The sequence below is a fragment of the Dermacentor andersoni genome, chromosome 1 (assembly GCF_023375885.2).
Source record: "Dermacentor andersoni chromosome 1, qqDerAnde1_hic_scaffold, whole genome shotgun sequence".
Taxonomy (NCBI): domain Eukaryota; kingdom Metazoa; phylum Arthropoda; class Arachnida; order Ixodida; family Ixodidae; genus Dermacentor; species Dermacentor andersoni.
The window spans coordinates 195,047,644-195,062,178 of record NC_092814.1 but is presented as its reverse complement, the minus strand read 5'-3'; the positions used below and the strand labels follow the sequence as shown (position 1 = coordinate 195,062,178).

Below are 14,535 nucleotides of genomic sequence, written 5' to 3'. Positions count from 1 at the left end.
TGCGAAAGCTGGCGGACAGGTGGCCTCGAGCTCGCGGCGAACAATACGGGTGACGTCGTCACAGGTGGTAGCCTGACGTGGTCGACCCTCACATGTCGACGTAGCAGCAGTGTTGGGTAGCCGCGTGATGTGGTGTGTGATACGGCGGCTCTTAGCCTGTTCAAGGCGACGGCATTCTTTAATGATGGTGTCGAGACGTTGCCGAAAACAAGTAAATTGAAAGCGTCGTCGGCGATGCCTTTTAGGACATGTGACAATCAGACATAGCGTCGTCAGATTTTCGGCATAGAGCCAAGACGTCGAGGATGTATGAAACGGCTCTGTAGATGTCTGAACACGAGACGCAAGAGCCTTTCTCGCGGCAACCTTGCGGCCAATGGAGTCGCCGAACAGTTCCCTGAGCTTTTCTTTGAAATTGTCCCAACTGGTTATCTCGTCGCCATTCGTCTGACGCCACACGCGTGGGGTGCCGCCGTCACCACGCTTGTCACCACGCCGATAGGCATGGTGACAAGCTCGACGTACCGACCACTCCGGAGTTCCGTGGCGAGGACGGGGATCGCTCACCTCCACCAGAATGTTACGTGCAGAAAGATAGAGACGGAAGAGGCTATTTACAAGCTATTTACACTGTACTGGAGCCAGAGCGCCAGGCCGACATTTTCTCGCGCCAAGGGCACCCACCCATATATATATATATATATATAGTTGATTGCTCTGTGGCTTAGCATGAAACAAACTACAGCTTAATATACAGGGTGTCCCAGCTAACTCTAGCAAGAGTTTAAAATATGCGAATGCCACGTAGCTGGGCAGAACGTGGACAGAAGCCCGCAAATGCACGCAAAATTGCAGCTGGCCGCTCGAGGCACTTTGCGTTGTTAGGAATGGCCTGCCGAGATGCGGACCTGCAAGTTTTCTCAGCCGCCAGCTGCAGCTGCGAGCGTTGCGAGCTTCCCCGAAGAGAACCATGGAAGCCTACCACAATTGCTGCGGTGACTCGTTTCGTAGGGACCACGAGGTGCCGCGTCAACAACCCTTCGGCGCCGCTATGACTAAACGCGATCGGCGGACCAACTATTGTTAGTGAAATCGCCAACGCATGCACGGTTCGACTCAAGCAGGGGGATTTCCTGGAAGGAGATGCCTTGCGGTGCCTTCTCACGAGCCTTTGAAGACGCCAGACAATGGACAGCGGCAGAGGCCACTGTGCGAGGTCCGCTCGGGGATTAAGAGGCGTCTGCTCGGGGCAAGACACGTGTCAGCGAGAACCCGCTTAACTCAGGTTCTGGGAACCCAAAGTGCGTACGTGTGTGTGCGAGCCCTCCTCCAAAAAGGCGGGTCAACTTCGATGACTGGTCGAACGGTTCTCTCACCTAGGGAACTAGGGACCAATGGAGTGTTTATAAGCAGCTGTTGTCGGCTGCTAGAATGTGCTCGTCGTCGTACTCGTGAGCTGTGTGCTCGTGCTCGAGAAGCAGTGTGTTTGGAGCTTCGTGCTCGTTTGCTGTATGCTTCGTCTTGCGGGCTCCATTTGGGAGTCACGTTAGACTGTATAAATGTATCTCTTGTTTAAAATGTAAATACTGTAAATAAACCCTGTTCACCTAGTTCCTCCCAAGTTCCTCTCTACGACCTACAACCCCTTCAACTGGTGGCAGCGGCGAGATCGTCCGACAACTCCTACAACTGTATGCCAGCGGTGGGATCGACCTCTCCAAATCTTACAGCGTGTGTTCACGGGCTTCTTTCACGCTCGGAAAAACACTTTTATGTGGCACGCATTGAACAACAGAAAACTATATTGGGAGTTTTTCATGTCGCTCGACACTTTTCATCTAATTATAATACTTGAGGAGTTGATTATTTAATTAAGACTAATTGTCTAATTAGGCGATACGAACAAAATAATTTGAGTTTTTCCAAGCGAGGGCAAGCAACATTAACTTGGTTCTGTTCAGCTACGTGGCATTCACATACTTTTAACTCCGGCTAAAGTTAGCTGGGACACCCTGCATATAGGGTTACTATTCTTTGCACGGGTGCTTGAAGCATCAGGTGTAACCTGGGACAGCGGGCTTGTAACATTTAATGTGTTGACAACGCGCTGTTTTGAGCAAGCTGGGCACTGCTTACTCTAGAATCAAGCCAAACAGCGCTTAAAGGCAGAGTGCAACACTAGTGTGAAGGACACCCTTCGCATCGGTTCGATCCCTTCTCAATGCGCTTGCTTTCTTGTTTTCTTAGTGCAAATGTTGAAACAATGGTGCTATTGAAGCGCTGATGGCAAATTAACGGCGGTCGCTCGCTTCTCGCGAGATTGATCCTACAACCCGAGTTGGATTCCTGCTCCCACTCTCATCTTTATTCCAACGGCTTCTTTTGAAATTACATGAGAGCGAGCTGCGTTTGCCGTTTTGTTTGATATTTTAAAAAAAGTTTGCGGGCGTATTCACAGCGCTGTAAATATGTACGTTTCGCATCATGCGCGCCATGGCGTCTTACGAAGGCGTGACGCGGCGCTACCCATGGCGCCTTATATCACATGACATTTTAACGAAAACCCCGTGTGCGAGGTCACTTGCAGCGATGGGAGTTATAGAAAACTTTGCTTGGCCAGAATGAGCCTATTTAGAGCACTCAATCGTGCGCTTGCAAGCATGGCCAACGTAACCAGGGCGGAATTGTGAAGCGTATACAGTCTTCACTTTTGTAGAGTGCTTCTGCATGGACACGTCCGCGTAAAGCAGGGCTTATAGTACTCATGCAGCAAACGAGATACTTGATGCGCAGGATCGACCACCGAGCGGAGCAAGTACTTGCCTATCGTGTTTCCGGAGGAAAAGCCGCCTTGTCCTGCTGGCCTCGTGTGCCGGGACATCACGCTTTGCTCGTCGGCCATCAACCAGGTGCGCAGCGGTGGCAGGCCCACCATCTGCGGCTGGAACCGACATGTGGCCAAGGTGTGCTGCCCGCAGGACTCCCGGGTCGGCACGGGTCGCCCTTACACGCCAGAGTTCATTGCTTTCCGAAGGCCGTCGGGTGAGTAGTTCGGAAGGCACCTTCGCACTCGCCGCGCCAATTCCGAAAAGCACTTGCGAAAGAAAAACTTTGTCAATTCGGCCCCAGGTCTATCGCGTGAACATTGAGTTTGCTTCGCTATACATTAAACTTTGCGCGCTCCATAGTTGAGTCGCATTATGTACACATTGCACGCAAGCTGGCAATCCTACTATCCTATACTAACCGGGATTATATGCATCTCGGTATAAGAATGCGGCTTAGTAACGGGTTCTTCAGGAATTGCGGGGTGATCTATACGCCGATATCTTTTTTTCATCCACTTGCTGAGTGCCTCGAACGATACTGCCAGAGTATTTTGCCTGATCAACTACGCCCAAGGGCTTGACGATACGATGGGATCTGTCTGTATTAAGCTTATGTTTGTGCAACGATAAGAATACACGTATGAGAAGACTCAATAACGCACATTTTCACTTTCCGATTTGGTGTCATACTCTAAAGGTGAAATTTCTGGCGCCAGCGCTCGGCTTGCGCCTTCCCGGTGGGCACCAAAATCTGGTATTTCGGCTTGTACTCGATTTCTAATTTTGACTCATTGAGAAGACACTGAGGTGAGTTTAGTTTCTCCACTGCATACCAAGGGCCCCTGAAATTCGTTGCATAATCCAGTGAACACTGGAACAGTGGCAGTACGGTGAACGCTGGCTCTCTCATCTCAGTCGTCGAACATTGCAAACTCGTCCAAATGACGTTTACTCCGAATTGGGGTTAAATGTGAGGCCCCATCGAATGCGAGTTTGCGTTCCTGACTCGACTGAACTGAGCCTCGTCTCCGCATCATTCTCAGAGTTCACGGCGAGAAGAGCTATTTCAAGAAACGTGCGCTTGCGAAGGAACGTGGACGGCGCTCGTGCGTCCGAAGTGTCGCACATCCTGCGCCGGAAACGCGCACCTCAGAGCTCGTGATTTCCGATGCAGTAAGCTGGCCAACGGGAACGTCCCCTGTTGTTTCCCGGGAAGGAGCACCGTGGTGCGCTCGCTATGCCGGAAGACCACCCATTGGAAGCACGTATAAAGGCTGGAACAATCCCGCCACTTTAATGAGAAGCACTTAAGAAATGTCGAATGACAGAAGGAAGCGGCGGCCAGTTAGGGCACATTGCGAAAGTCAATGATAGGAACTGTTTACTTGATCAGCTGATAAATGGAAGGTTCTTTTTTATTTTAGGAAATACTTGGTGGCGATTCAGGATTCAGAAAGCCGGCTAGATTATACTGTAGGTATTATTGCGCATAATGGTTCACCTTTGCGAGAAACGTGAAAGACAGAAGTTCTCATAGCTTTGCAGGGTTCTGCACGTGTCAGACACAATTCACGAGTACCGCTGGGTGCCGGTATTTGATCATTACCAGTTTTTTTCCCCCTGAATAATTTTGAACGCCTCCATGTGCGTATATATGTGTGCGTACGTGCGTGTGAGTGTGCTACGCGGAGGCGCATCCTACAGCCTTTGGTAAAAATACGCAAGCCACGTCGAGCGTGACCGGAGCAGGTCCGGGCACGCGCGTAATATAGTAACTGCGGACCAGCGTGTGTTTAGCGGGATGGTAGATCTACAAAATGCATGCGCACGAAGCTAAAGGACACGTTGCGTTTTTGCGAATGCTCACTGCATAAGGCAGGCAATAACGTACTGTGCTCGCACCCTTCACATGACTCTACGCAAGTTTGTACGAGTAGGCACTATGATTGAACCCCATTGAGTTGACCACTAATGTCCCCCATTTTGTTCGCGAGTTCATAAGTTATCTTTGTAACTAAGGGAGAGAAAAATCGAAGCTACTGGGCGCTAGACGCACGCACAGGCTGCAGAACTCCTGCCCATGCAATACCGATGCCATGCGCTTGACGCCCGCGACACCAGACGGAGGTGCGCGTGTCCTTTTCCTCTTATGGAGCTGCGGTTCGCGCGCATTGAACTGGTTTCTTCAGCCTCTGCACAGGCCAGCATGCGAGCTACAAAAGTCAACTGCCCTCCCCTGCTTCGTCGCTAGTTCTTTTGCGAAGAAAAGCCTGCTCTCCTGCGGAAGTGCTTCTCTTTATTTTCCGCACACGTTCCCCGGGGTTTCGTCACCGATGGGGGAATCGCCGAAGCTCCAGTCAGCGCGGTATTTTCTTTTCTTGTTCAAGGCCGTCGCGAAAGGCCGTCGCGAAAGGCCGCCGCGGGGCTGCCGCGCACTGTCGCTAAGAGTGGAGCGAACAGCATTACAAGAACTTATCAGACACGCTCCGTCGGCCATGGCGCGTGCGCCGAATAATATGAGTCGACAGCGCGCCGCTGAAATGTAAGCTGCCCGGAACATTCAGACGCTAAACATGGTGTAATTCTTGCAAATGAATCCAAGCGTTCCATGCGTTCTTTGCTCGCTACAGTTCACTTCCTGTGTTAAGTGCTTTCGAGAAGCCATGACCACCACCCGAGAAGTCATCAACGACGCAGTCTGGCTCCGCGCATTACTTTATCGCAGTGTTATACCGGCCAAATGTGTTTCTTGTTGATTTACCCACCTCAAGTTCGCATCGAGGCTTGGGCAGCCGCTTTTGTATTTGGCGCTCAATGCGAAAGCGCACCCATTACTTTGATTTTGGTGAACATTTAGGGACATTAAGTTGTATGTCACTGAAAGTGGTCCCGGAGAGCTGCAGTGTGGTCATCCTCATAGTCGCAGTGCCTTACCTTGGGACGTAACAGCGTAATATGCAGGGTGTTCCAACTATCGGGCACCAATATTTAAAAATATGCACATGTCACGTAGCTCGACAGAACCAAGCTAATGTTGTTTGCCGTCGCTTGGAGTTACTCAAGTTATCCTTCGCATTCTGCCTAATTACATAAGTAGTCTTAATTCATTACTCAACTTCTGAAATAGTATAATTAGGTTAAAAGTGTCAGGGAGAAAATTGTAGGGCAACATCCAAAAATTCAGACGTCATTCCACTCTGTGAAGGTGGATGACCAGTGGAGCTGTATATATGGTGATAAATATGTTGATTATATATATGTAGATTGAAAATAAAAGACACATACTACTATGAATTTCGGTTTTTCATGATTTTGTTTTGTTTTTGTTGCTTTATTAAATTGCATACTCAATGCTTTCTTCATTTTTAACCTTCTTTTGCTTGCTTTTTCTGGATTTATTATTTGGTCACCAAATAATAAATGATCGCTTTATGATGGCTATTATATACAGCCAGTGGCTCTGTGGCGACACTGGAAAGGTTCTTGGCCACTGTGAAGTCTATATACGACGGATGACGCGTTGTGGCCACACTGATGTTTGTGTAAGATTGAATGCCGAACCTTTCCAAGAGAAACGCCACGAACCACTTTCCGTCTGGCCGAGACACGTCTATGTTGAAATCGCCTCCAATTACAATGGGAGTGGAGTCGGTAGGGGTGTTCCAACCAAAGGTTGGCGTTTGCGGCACGATCTTCGTGCGTATTACGTGCCACCCACCGTCGCCGCGGACATTCCCGCTTCTGTTCACGGCGGTGTTCTTCGTAGGCGCGCTGTTCTTCCGCAGTCCTCACAGCACGCCGCCTGCCCATTGTAGGGGCGGAAGGGGGAACTGAGACGAGGCTACGTCGTTTGCCTATAGAGCCCGCGATGTCAAACCGCAATCCGTGCTAAACAGTGTCTATCCCGGTTTTATTTTTTACAGCGAAAGCTGTATGTGGCTAACCTTCCGTAGTTTTTTCGTCGTCCGGCAACAGAAATAGACTCAGCAATTTCTAACACAATGGGATGCAGTGTTTGCTTTGTGTGTGATACATATTCCAATGTACGAATTGTAGCCGATGAGCTTGCAAGACGTATCCACTTGAAATGAATCTCCAGGATAACACCAGTTTCGAGGTATTATTTCCCATAGTGTGGGACGAAGTACATGGTCGTTCCAGTTAATTTCGTGCTTCAATGCATAAAAGAGCGTTTCCTTAAAGAAAGTAAATAGAACAACCGTGCATTTTTATGGCGAGTAAGATTGCGCATATCTTCGAGCTGGCGTCATTCTGGAAATTCATTCCAACTGGATAGGCCTTGCAAACTCACCGAATTGAATTCGTAAATTGCAATATGTGCCGTAAAGAGGTTAATTAAGAAGTTACTTCCACAATTTTTAAGATTATTTGAATGTAGCTTTCGATTTCTCGTGCAAGTAATGTCCACCTCTCTGAATAATCTAGCTCAAGGGCTACAATTATGTTATCTACTGCAGGTGATTTTTAAAAGTTCCGGAAAGCTTTAAAATGATCAGCCCGCATATGGTAAATAAAAAAAAAAAAGGTTGTGGCCTTTCCCATGCTTACTATGTGGACTTCTTGTAGTAAACAACTCTTACGTGCGTAAGGGGGAATTCTGTTTGCTCACGTGGCACCTATTTAACGTGGCCAGACCTTTATCAGACCTATTTATGGGAGGGAGACAGGTTCCATGTGTTGATGGTGCACACTGAAAAAAGATAATTACCCGAAGACAAAATGTTAGGCCGCCGATGAGTGCTACATGGCATTCGCCTGGGAACCTGGTCTGCTTCGAGTGTATAAAAAGTTTGAATAAAGAAAAATGGAGAGTGCTATGCTAAGGATTGCCCCCCTACCTCACACCTTTCTATAGAAATTCTTGCCCGGAAAGAGCGCCGCGATAAAGTACGCTTGCGCCTATCTTTTCGACGTTTCTATAACGGGCAAACGAGCCCATGCTTTCACGCTGATATACAAACGTAAGTGTATGTACATTCAACATTCTCAGAGGCCGCTGCGAAAGAGGCAGGTGTAGCGATCAGTTCTGCGCGTGCTCGCCGTGATGAGCATGCTATAATATACAGCCTTGTAGGACATCTTTAGTCGTCGTCAGAGCCGGGCAGCGTTGTACGTGTCCGTCGTCCCAGTTGAACGGCGGCCAGTTTATTTGCCGACGTCAGCAGGTGGGCGCGATTATGGCATCCGTTTCCTCGCGCTGCACATTTCGTCGCCACGCTCGGCCGCCGTCGCCGCCACTGATCGGAAGCGCTGCCGGCCAGCGAGAAAAGGAGCCGGAGGCGACTAAGCTGTATAGGTTTGCGCTGAGCCCACGACGGCGGATCCAACAGTCAGGCACGCGTATTTTTGTTTCCTGCAGGGAACTCTTTGAGAGGAAACGCGCTTGTATGTGGCCCCTCTACCTGGCGACGTCGTGGACGGCGAAAATGACCAGAGGAGAGCCGGCGAGCGCTGCACGCGCATAGCGCTTGCAAGGTCGTACGGCCACGACCACCGCAGCGGCGGCGGCTCGATTTGCTCGGGCAGAAAGACAAAACACGAGCGGGGTATAAACGGAAAAAACCGCGGCACGCCACGCGCGCGATAACGCCAATCCGCGCTCGCGCTCACTGAAGGACGAGGGATACTCCGGTTTCTCACAATCTAGTATATATGTGTGTGTGTGTGTGTGGTCACACATACATACATACATACATACATACATACATACATACATACATACATACATACATACATACATACATACACACACACATACACACACACATACATACATACATACATCATAAGAAGCCAACAAAGACACGAAGGACAAGGACAACATAGGGGAAATTACTTGTGATTGCTATCTGAGTAAATAAATTATTAATGGAAAATGAAAGTGGATGAAAAAAACAACTGGCTGCAGGTGGGATACGAACCCACGTCTTCGCATTGCGCGTGCGATGCTCTTACCAGCACAGCTACCGCGGCGCCGTTTTCCCGTTTACTTCTGGGTTATTTATGTTTTACTACTGGAACTAACCCTGGGAGTGTTAGCCAGCGCCACCACTAACACCCCAGGGTTAGTTCTAGTAGTAAAACATAAGTACCCCAGAAAGTGGATAGGAAAACGGCTCCGCGGAAGCTCAACTGGTAAGAGCATCGCACGCGCAATGCTAAGACGTGGGTTCGTATCCCACCTGCGGCCAGTTGTTTTTTTCCTCCACTTTCATTTTCCATTAATTTGTCATTTATTTAACTCAGATAGCAAGTACAAGTAATTTCTCCTATGTCGTTCTTGGTGTCTTTGTTGGCTTCTTATGATATGATTATTAAAAATCGGGCCCCTCGGTTCCCTTTCTTCTCGTTCACACACACACACACACACACACACACACACACACACACACACACACACACACACACACACACACACACACACATATATATATATATATATATATATATATATATATATATATATATAGATATAAAGAGAGAGAGAGAAAAGGTGTTTATTAGTCACCTGTTTTTAGGCCCCGACCGTCGGAGCGGAGCACGGAATCTCAGCACGAGCAGCGTGCCGCGACCAAAAGCGCTGGAGAGGATGGCCCACTATAGCGTCCCTCTTCTTCACTACAATATATCTAGTGTGTTTGTGTATGCGTGCAGGTTTTTCAACAGCCATACTTGCCGAAAATTATTGTTCAAAGCGGGAAGAAGCAATGGGAGTGTTAATTAGGTCTGCCCTCTTTGATTACGCTATTCGTCGCCGCCGCCACGGCCCCCTTTTTTGATGACAGCCATGCTGCTTACGCTGCCGTAGCTGTACGACGAAGATTGTATACCACTACAACTGCAGAAATAATCTGAACAAGTTGCGAATATGGATGCCATTTTCGTTCTGATTGTGTTTGTGTTTTGTACTCGCGTTCCTTTTCATGCAAAGTAACCCCACTTTGCGCAGAACTCACATGGTAGTGAAAAAAAAAAAAAAAAGAAACTGCCGAAATGTGAACCCTGAACCCGCAAGCAGCAGCGGCAGTCACTTGTGTCTGGGACTGCAAAAGTCGGCTGATCTTACTGAAATGGTAGCAACACGAACCGCGACACAAGCTGTAGGAATGCGCAAGTCAACCAAAGCGGCAGTAAATCCGTTTTGCTCGGCTTCGTTTCGTTTTACTCCGACTGTGCATGTAAACATGCTTAGATTGTCCGCGCTGCATGCTTTTGTTGCCACAGTCCACGGTTATGTTGGTCTGCATTATTGGGCTATCTACAGCGTCAGTAGATATAGTCTATTTAGAGACCTCCCTGTGAAAGGAAATGTTGTACACGTTTTGCATCACGCAGAATGCGGAATTCTGGTCGTCCCCCAAGTCAACGCTTCTGCCACGACGAAGATACCAAAAACGTCCACGCTGAAATCGTCCACCAGTAGTAGCACCTCACGGTCTACAAGTTCGAGTTCGACGCGGTTTCCTTCAACTCAGAAGAAAAGCTACGTTTACTCGACGGCGACATCTCCTTCAAAGGTTAGAGATCTTCGACAATTTATTTATGTTCGCTAATAGTGAATGTAGTTCAGGTGTATACGTGGGTTCCGAGGTCTTACACTAAACGTGTCGTTGATGCACATTTATTTGGTGTGACAGATAGTACGTAACGTAGCCGCCGAAAGGAAGCAATGGAATTTAGCGTCAGACGCTGATTGCCGTATCTTGCAAGCTTCATTAAACTGCGAACTTTTAACATAAAAGAAAAATAAGCTTTGGTGACTTGAATGTTGGTGAAATAATTTTTGTCACACAGTACCAGACGTATGCCGTTCTAGTTGATGTGTTTGTGTCAATTAAACAACAAATGCAGTGCAAGTGACTGAGGGACAACGCTTGCAATCAATGCTTAAAAGACAGTGCAGCAGACATTCAGCGGCCAAGGGCTGAACAAACAATTTCCCTTTGATACCTACTGAGCGGCACGCATGGCATCTTCAAAAATGCATTGCAATTTCACACTATATAAATATATAGTACTTAATAACAATATCTTCTAATCCGCTTGCTCAATAGTAATGGGAAACTATGGAACTATGGATATTATAAAACCCGAGAGAAAGTCACAAAACGTCAGCGGCACACAGCTAAAAATAATGCTGCGAATTGCACTTACAGTTGTTTAAATTTGCTGCTGTTAGTAACTACTAAGTGGGAGTAAGCATCAGTGCGACCTGCAAACAGGGTAGACAATCTGTCACATTAAGGTGACAGTAACGGCTTCAGAAAGCTACAGCGCTTGCGCTCCCTTGACTTTCGTACTGCCCTCCACGCACACGTCAAAGTCATTAGTAGCTTGAACCGAAAGTTCCGCCAACGTGCTGTGAGAAAGGAGGGGAAGGCAGGCACTCCTTACGTTGTGAAAAACGACTTGAAATTGGACGATGGCTCCGGACACTTGTTGTTGTCTTATGGAAGAAGTTATGGGTAGTTCCTCGCACTGATGGAGTATTTAATGGTGGCTTCGCTTCGACAAACTTAAGGAAGAGTTTCACGAGGGACGGAAGGTAAAGGCCGGCGTCCACCGGCGCGCAAAAGCAGGAGCCGATGCTCGTGCTACGCAATCACGCCGGAGGACGGCAGCCTTCAAGGTATATATAGGCGGGCTGCGAAGTGAGCGATGCAGGAAATATATGTGAACCGACCGGGCCAACGGGGCTTCTGCATGTGCAGGCGAACGCGAGTGCGAGCCGGCGAGCATCGGTGGCACCACCGCTCCGGGGCCACACACAGCCCACGCTGAGGCCCAGTGCAAACTTCGGGTACAACCTGAACCAGCGGAGCACGTCCGCCTACCTGACCACCACGCCCCCGTATTCAGCGCGGGCATCACCGCCGCAGCGGCAGGCCCCTGCGGCGGTGGCTCCAGCGTCGGTTCCGGCGCGGAGCCCGGCGCCCGCACCGGCGCCCGCACCGTCCGGCGGCGGCCACGTGCACTACAGCGTCTACCAAAGCAACCAGGTGGTGAGGAGCCACAACCAGTACGAGTACAGTGAGTTCCGAGGCTCCTCTGGCGACCGGAACCACATCACCGGCGGTGGCAGCCACCACCAGTATTGGGAACCGCCGCCTCAGAACCAGCGGGGCTACGCCGATGGCGGCGGCCGCGCGTCCAACGACTGGTACAGTTACAACACGTTCTCCAAGAGGCAGGCCCGCGCCATCCGCGACTGGGGCAAAGGGTCGCGCGGCCACGGCTTCGGCAACGACGTCCTCCTCCAGAAAGGCTTCTCGAGAGAGGACAAGAAGCGGCGCAACGACTGGGCGCCCAAGAAGAAGGCAAGGAATCGCTTACATGACGCCTTGCGTGGTTACTCTTGGTGGTCGGGGACGGAAGCATTTCGTCCCTGTCGAAATGCTTCCGTGCGTAAAACGTCTATGCTACGGGGACGCATTTCCCGATCTCACATCTCTTTTAACGATCTTATGAAGATAATGCTTATTCGAAAGATTTTTCAGAGACTAATTTCCTGACCTTCTGTATAACTTGGCGCTTTGTGGTTTCAAGCAGCACATGTGTCGAGAACGGGGCCAACGCAAGCGGTGCATATAGCATATTTTCGCTTGCTACTTTTGTAATGTCACGACAGAGTCACGCAAGAACTCCAAGCGCTTGCCTCACATACTGTGACCGTCTTCGCTAACCAGCATGCACGGTATCTATGCGGCCGCAGGTGGGTGCTGGCAGAGCGAGGCCGCCGGGAACAACGCACCGTCCGCGGCGCACCAAGCGGACGGGAAAAGTGGATGCCCGCGTGCCAGACCCGGACCTCATCAAGGCCATTGCACCGGCGGTCAGCCTCGTGGTGGGAGGCCAGGCGGATTACAACACCTGGCCCTGGATGGTGGGTTCCTCTCTACATTCTGTGCTATAGGCACGACACCCACTGGCCCGTCGACACCTAACGCAACGACTACATGTGCTTGCGGCATTCGGCACTGTGTAGTGCAGTATAATAGTGTGCGCCGGAGTGCATTTGCGCCGTGTGCCGGAGGTGTACTTAGACAAAGTACACTTGTGTTGCTACTATCTATATCGGTGGTGAACATTGGAAGGAAAGTCCGGTTGAGCAAGACTTGAAATTAGACTCGACACACAAACACCAACCCATTGGTTGGTGTAGGCTTATTAGATTTAACGTAACGTTTCGGAGTACTTGGTTGGTGTTTCTTTAATTAGAACTATTCTCAAATGCAACTATGCCTGCACTGCTAAGTTACTCGTGCTTCTCGTTTTTTTTTTTTTTTTTTACTGCTGTATGTCACTCCAGCTTTGGCCTCACACTAAACAGTATACGCCAGGTAGGCTTAACCCGCATATTAGGCCTTGACCGAAAGCTCTTTGTCGGCTTTAACTGCTCCACATATACAGACCTCTCCATAGTCCACATACAGGAACGCTATAGCACAGAGTGAAGCACAGCGCCGTCCCTCGACTGTAGAATAAATTGTACTTCAAAAAGGCGCGGGCGCGACTCCCTTTTGCGAGTGTTCGATGCATCATGATCCGAAACTCGCATGATCCGGCGAAGATGTCCAGCCACACTAACGGCAATGTGATTTTCCGGGGGCACGCCGTTGGCCTCATTTACATTTTCCTTCTGACTGCGGTTGTACATCTCAGAGTAACAAAAGCCCAAGCTGCATACGAACACATTCGCGGATGATACTCGCACCGAGCCAAACGATGTTACGCATTTTCGATATTTGGGTAAGTGGCTCTCATTAATGCTTTCTTTACGTTCTTTGTTTTGCACAGGCTGCCATACTAATGGGCAGCGAGCTGAAGTTCCTCTGTGGGGGATTTCTGATCAACGATCGATACGTTCTGTCGGCTGCGCACTGCTTCGAAAGGCACAGGTGAGTTACAGCGACTCGGGTTATACGCAGCACAAGAACACTCGTGGAAAGACATTTTACGGCGCTTCTCTCTTCTATTATGCGTTGCATATTGCAATCACTCAGTTCAGCCCTTGGGCGTGGCCGGGCAGCCACCATTGACATTTAGCGCAACCACGTGACGTGACGTCACGACAGCCGGAGGAAAAGCTGGGCCCCAACTCGCGCGCAATATGCAACGCATTCTTGGCTTAACCAAGCTAAGCCTGGCCATTTTTATTGTCTTATTTACGTGCTTGACCTTACGCCCCTAACGATCGATAATTTGTATTGTAATTTAAGATAATAGAAAGAGTACGCCTACAAAAATCTAGAAAATCTATGCTAGTATTCACAAAGCCTTTGCTTCGTAAGAGGTGTTTACTACAACAGGATGCTAACATGTGCTGGTTGGTACATGATGAACTTAAATCGTCCGTTTCCTCCTGCCTATCCTTTCTCTTGCGCTGCTACTCGATTTAACTTAAGCTATTTACTATTGTTCAGCCGCCTTCGCTAATCATATAACCAGCCTCAGAATTTGCTCGAATTTGCTCTTACGAAAAATACTAGCGTAAGAGCAATTTCGAGCCAATCCTGATGCTAACATTATTAGCGAAGACAGTCAACCAACAGGAAAAAAAAAAAAACATTCATGAATACTGGGAATTCGGCCCCTGGTGCTTGTGCCGTGATTGGCCGACGCTCTTCATAATACCAATTATTGCTGAGTATGAATTTATAAAATTTATGAATTCAGGCCTTCGTTT

General features: G+C 49.0%; 1 protein-coding gene across 1 annotated transcript in view; it reads left to right on the top strand.

Annotated features, from left to right (window-relative positions):
- Positions 1-14,535, top strand: part of LOC126546957 (uncharacterized) — a 50,557-nt gene that overhangs the window by 19,142 nt on the left and 16,880 nt on the right. Inside the window, exons 2-6 of the mRNA XM_050194685.3 lie at positions 2,794-3,042; positions 10,185-10,366; positions 11,561-12,166; positions 12,562-12,732; positions 13,647-13,747. Of these exons, the coding sequence (XP_050050642.1) occupies positions 2,794-3,042; positions 10,185-10,366; positions 11,561-12,166; positions 12,562-12,732; positions 13,647-13,747 (1,309 nt within the window). The remainder of the gene's footprint in view (positions 1-2,793; positions 3,043-10,184; positions 10,367-11,560; positions 12,167-12,561; positions 12,733-13,646; positions 13,748-14,535) is intronic.